General features: G+C 34.8%; 1 protein-coding gene across 2 annotated transcripts; it reads right to left on the bottom strand.

Annotated features, from left to right (window-relative positions):
• Window positions 1-952: 952 nt before the first annotated feature.
• On the bottom strand, window positions 953-5,441 carry LOC120072585 (histone acetyltransferase TAP1). 2 transcript variants are annotated; one of them, XM_039024981.1, is made up of 8 exons: window positions 5,180-5,441; window positions 4,890-4,978; window positions 4,314-4,374; window positions 3,306-3,492; window positions 2,971-3,070; window positions 2,777-2,874; window positions 1,631-1,724; window positions 953-1,297 (listed from the first exon to the last, which is right to left on the bottom strand). In XM_039024981.1, the coding sequence occupies exons 1-8, from the start codon at window positions 5,212-5,214 to the stop codon at window positions 1,218-1,220; spliced, it is 744 nt and encodes a 247-aa protein (XP_038880909.1). In that variant the 5' UTR covers window positions 5,215-5,441; the 3' UTR covers window positions 953-1,217. The 2 variants fall into 2 exon arrangements, with proteins under 2 accessions (XP_038880909.1, XP_038880908.1); XM_039024980.1 differs by having other exon boundaries at window positions 1,049-1,297; window positions 2,777-2,877; window positions 5,180-5,439.
• Window positions 5,442-5,745: the final 304 nt, after the last annotated feature.

The raw sequence follows: 5,745 nt of genomic DNA, 5'->3' as shown, positions 1-5,745 counted from the left end.
CGGACTTATATTTCCTATAGAAATAGAAAATCTACAACTTAAACTTACAAATTAAATACAAACTTAAACCTTTTAAAAATCTTACATAAGAGAGCATTGCCATTTAGGAGTGCAACAAAAAATTGAAAATTCGAAAAAAACAAACCAACCCACTAGTTTGGTTTGATATTTTAGTATAGAATTGAACAACTTGGTTTATATATGGAGAAAACAAAAAATAATTGGTTCTTAATTTAAAAAACCAATTACAACCGTACCAAACCGATGATATATATATATACCCCTCGAAAACAAACTCTAACCTTAGGTACCTTTTAGTATTTTAATTATTATGGTACATATATATCTAGTTGTTATTTAGAAACAAGACCAATGGTACATGTATGTTTGTTATCTAGAAAAAAGTAAAAAAAAAAAAAAAAAATCCAATTTTAACCTAAGAAAAAAAAATTCAATTTTAATTTGAAAATAGCAAAAAGGATCCATTCAAACAAAAGTGGAAATAAAAAAAATGAAAAAAAAAACAAAAGCCAAAAACTAAGAACCAAATCGATAATAAACCAAATCAAATAAAAAATTAAAAATCAATCAATTGGTTTGTTCTTTATTGGACATCGATTTAGATCTCTTTTTTATAAAATCAATCGATTTGGTTTAGTTTTTGATTGACCTTAAAACTGAACGAAACTGAACCGACTTTCACCCCTTATGTCAATATTCACTTAAGATAGGAAGATGGATAATCTTTTGACAGAGGGAACCATATAGAACACCAACCGAACTCAGCTCATTAATCTAATGTTATTTACGGAAACACAATGGAAGTTAACGTACGTCATATCCTATTAGCTTAAAAGTATGGTAACTTGAACAAGAAATTTATAAAAGTCAATAATAAACGGAAAACGAGAGAGAGAGAGAGAGAGAGAGAGAGAGAGAGAGATGAGCCAAATAATCCTGTAATGGAATGAATATTCATATGGAGAAAGATGGTGAGGGTTGTCTCAACACATAATCTAAAAACTGCCTATACAACACCAAAAAGAAGTTGGCACACAAGGAATGGGATATTATTCATAAATATGAAGTGTATATACAGAATTCACAATAATTATATAAATATAACTCATTGGTCTTCTTCTATTTCCAATCCAAGATCCTGCGTTATACAACAAAACATGGGGAGAAAGAAATATCACCTTGTCCAAGCAAAGATTCTAATGTCTTGGGTACCAGAACATCCCTTTAATTCCTTCAGGGTCGGGTTCGAAACCTAGATTCCGGTAGAACTCTACCACTGCGACAAGCACATTGTTTCAGACTTTTAGCTGAATTTAAATTCAATCTAAATTGTTTCATAAGCTAAAATTGGAGTTTGAATAAGTTCGCGGTCCTACAATTGTGATGTCGGGGTTGGGGGAAAGTATTTGCCCGAAACCGATCAAAAAGCATTAGATGTAGTGCAACAGATTTATGATAGTAGCCAACATGAATATAGCTAGTATTCAAGGCATCTTTATTTTTTTAAGAGTAGGTACGAATACCCTCAGACCAGGTAATATTCTAAGAATGTTAAAAAATCTATGCAATAGTGGTTTCCTGGGGAAGCACTTAAGAGAGACTACTATACCTTGACTATCTGCGAAGAGTGTTATATTGCCAATGTCCCTTTGCAAAAGTGCCCTTATAAGCTTTTCAATTAGGGCCTTGCCGAGGCCTTGACCCTGAACCACAAAAGCATCATCACTGGTATTAGTGTCTTTAGCATATGCATAGTATAAAAGACAACATCAATTCAGGTTCTAATATTACAAGATAGTCCAATAGCATGGCTTTAAATCAAATTTATGCCCTCAAATTATTCTCCGATTAGTACAACCAAAAGAATGGATTTTTGCCCCCAATCTTTTGATGTCAATATTCGCTGTCTTCTGAGCTTACTTAATACCCAAACTCCTGTTTTCATTGCCACTTGATTATTCTTTAATACATCTAGCTGAAAGCTTATTAGACTTGAAAGGAAGAGGGGGAAAAAAAAAATTATGATCTTGACCACCAATAGCCAACTTGTATGTGTCAATGAAATCCTATAGGCCGATCCTAATACAATATAAAGGAGGGGTAAGAGAGGTAATTCAGGGTGAAGTTAGTTAGAGGTCAGGGGACCAAGTAAAGAATGTATCGGAGTAAGGGAGTGATGTTTATATGAAAAGCATAGGAACTTTATGCTTTCTGTCTGTAGAAAGTTCAAAGGAACAAGGCAGAGATTACCGGCCCACTCAAACAGGCTGGAGTATTGGATATGGTAGTAAAAGACACATGTTCAATACCTACTTGGGATACTGCACCCAAGTCCAATGCCAACTTTTGGGTATTGGACATGATAGTAAAAGATACAAACCAAAACAAATCTGTTGTGATGCTTCCTAATTAGGATCGAGATCTAGAATATATTCAAATATAAAGGAAATACTACAAGATAAATCAAGTTCAAGGTACTTGGGAACCTCCCTCTTGAGCATACTAACTCAAGCCTTAAACCACTCACTCACCCTCCTTTTCTATTTATAACAACATTCAGTAACTAACTTCCTATCTAATAATCCTTAAACCCCTTACTAATACCACACTTATACCCTTATCTAGGTACCTCACAGAATTTACAGATAAGTTCAATTCATAATTTGGGTATGCTACATAGACGTAGAAGGCTAATTAATTACAAATCCACAATGAAATATGCATAATTTGTTGGTCTTTAGTATAGCAAATGAACCTGATAAGAAGGATCCACAAGAACATCCCAAATGGTGGCGTTGAATGCATGATCTGATGTGGCACGAGCCATCCCAATCAGCTTCTTTTGTGTATTCTCTTCTGTCAAAGAACTTCTCAAAATACAATAAGATGTTCATAAATATTTTCAGACATAGAAGTACCAAAAATGAACGAAAAATCACAATAAAATACCTGAAACAGGCGACTTCCGTGTTGAATGTAATGCAGCTACCATATAACTGTTTCTAAGGGCTGCAGCTAACTTTGGCAGTGGTCTACGTGGCCAACCTACCTGTCAACAAAAATATATCATTTACTCATAGATTGGTTGTTTGTAATAATGTGCATCACAAATTCGCAATAACATCAGGCCTAAGAGGATAGATGAAGTAGCACATATTTTATTTTATATATAGTACGTAAAATTTAATTAAATGGGAAAAAAAATCCAGATCCTGGGCACGTAAATGAACTCGTGGTCTACAAAACTAATATTTCTTCTTAGGTTGCTAAATCTGATGACTAACCTTATCACAAAGGGCTTGAAGATCATATATATCAACATCCCCACCTGAAGAGAATATTATTTGTTCAATATTTCCATCTGGTAATGTTGTCTCAGTAAGAACAAACTCCTCAGGCAAGGGTTCTTCTTCCTCTTCCTGAAGTGTGGAAGGAGGTTCAACCACTTGGGTAGTATTATTGTTCAAGAACCTGCATAAGAAGCAGAAACTCCATTTTTAAATCGAGTAGGTGGGTCAGGCTTGTCAGTGACTCCGTAGGATGTAAGATACCCACCACGAGATTTCAATGAAACTGAAATTTAGAGGAAGAGAGACCCATAATCATACTCAAATATCTCAAACTTTGATTTGCTTACAGGTTAATAAACATGCTCATCGAGTCAACGTTAAATGATTTTTTCATGTCTACTGCAAATACCTCTTTTATACATTAAATAACCCTCGCGTGAGAGACCTTCTAGGAGGATCCTATAAGGGAGCAGAGCATGGTAAATGATTTTAAGTTCTACAGTGTTTACTTGTTTTCTTATTGAAGCCTTCATTGTTCTTGTTTACATAACATACGTCCTTGGATAGGGTCCTCCTCGTTTCCCTATTAAGGAACTGTTTTAAGATAATATTTTCGTTAGTTGATCAGCATAAAATACATCAATCAACATAGCTGGAGCCTGGTATGCATATGCATACAAACCTTTCATGTTTTCAATCCCAAAAAAAAAAAAAAAAGAGTGGCCGGCATTGATAAAAAGTAGCATATTGAACATGTGGAGTCTTACAATTTCTCATCATAAAGAAAAGGATTATCTAACCCCGATACTTACAAGTGGTCAATAAAACAACATCAAGAGGTCCCAATTTATATAACAACAAAACTGAAAATACCTATATCCTATATTTAACATACGAAAAGAACATTAAAAATGGTGTCACCACGAAACCTGCCATAGCATGCTTACGATAAAATTGCAGTGTGTGCAAAAGGGTCACCACAATAGCCATATCTCCAATTACCCGGATTTGATAGAGTCCCAGAAGCCAGCCCTGAGTCGACAAACCTTCAGCTTTTTGCTCACTACAAAATAATACACAAGCATGCAAAATAAGGACATGTTTGTGTGTGATTTCTAAATATTTAAAATCAATTTTGATAGTATGAATCAAATATTTAATTAATTTTGAATGATTAAAGACACATTTCAAATTGATTTTGAAGATGACTTGCACCACAAATATATAGAGAGATATAGACACAGTGGGTTTGCAAGAAACGTAAGACTGAAACTAATATTTCAAAATCTCCTTTTAAATACTCAATAGGAAGAACAAAAAGAGTGACAAGTTTTGTAGAATGATTGCGGCAAACACAGTGACACTTCAATTGAATGAAAAAGTGCATCAAAATCCCTAAATTGACCTAGGTTAGCAATAAATAGAGATTCATTCAACCACTAAAGACACGAGAGAAACGGACAATAACAAAAACTGATAAAAGGGATTTTCAGACTTAAAAACATTTGTAACTTATTGCCGTTCTCTAACCTAAACAGCACCTCCAAAAAAAAAAAAAGGTTCATCCAGGAAGGATACCTCTAGTGAGCCCGTAGTTCATCAGATTGCGAGGAACCAGCATCGAATTCGACCCTTTAGAGTTGCAATCCAACAGAACAACTTGGCATCTGCAACATTTCAACAAAAAAAGCCGAACAAATCATACAACTAAACGAGAAAATTAAGCTACAAACACAGCAACACAATCAAAATCCAGCTCCCGGTATGAAGAACAACTCCACTAGAAATCAGAGAAAGGAAAATTGAACAAACTAAGATGAACAACTAAGATGGATAAGATTTAAGAATGGAAGGTGAAGAGTACTAACGGAGAAGAGGCGGCGAAGAGTGTCTGAGACATCATCTGTGGATGACGATGAGTGGACCGGGATTAAGTCCAGCGGTGAGAGTACTTTTGAGACCTCGAATCAAAATCGAAGCTTCGGAGAAATGGCCGGAGCAGAGGAATGAAGAAGAGGCGATTTGAAGTAGTTGAATTCAGTTCCCCATGGTATGGCCCTGGCCCTTCTTCTTCTTCAGCTAGCCGCTAACCAATCATTGAAATATCCATCTATAAGGTCGATGTATCATAATGACTTTGGTGCATTCCCTTGACACCAATTTTAAGGGATCAAACCTCTTATCTCGAAGTCAATAACGAAAATATTTATAATTATAGAAGTGTCATCTTAGAAATTTGATCTCGATTCTCATGGTTATCCTAAATAAATTTTAGAAGTCAATTATGATTAATAATAAAATACTATAGATTAGTGAAGATTGAAAAATAATATATCATTGAAAAAGTCTAAATTATTGAGGACAAGGAAAGAGTTGTCCACATCAACAATACAAATGGCACAGTGAGTCTACCTGGAAGGACAGTCAGCAGGTG

Source organism: Benincasa hispida, chromosome 3, assembly GCF_009727055.1.
Source record: "Benincasa hispida cultivar B227 chromosome 3, ASM972705v1, whole genome shotgun sequence".
Classification (NCBI taxonomy): Eukaryota; Viridiplantae; Streptophyta; class Magnoliopsida; order Cucurbitales; family Cucurbitaceae; genus Benincasa; species Benincasa hispida.
This window is presented reverse-complemented; position numbering and strand designations above follow the sequence as displayed.

Coding starts and splice junctions, on each gene's coding strand:
- LOC120072585 (XM_039024980.1), bottom strand. CDS start 5,214: ATGATGTCTCAGACACTCTTCGCCGCCTCTTCTCC. Junction 4,979..5,179: donor CTCTTCGCCGCCTCTTCTCC/GTTAGTACTCTT, acceptor GAAATGTTGCAG/ATGCCAAGTTGTTCTGTTGG. Junction 1,298..1,630: donor ACTCTTCGCAGATAGTCAAG/GTATAGTAGTCT, acceptor TGCTTGTCGCAG/TGGTAGAGTTCTACCGGAAT.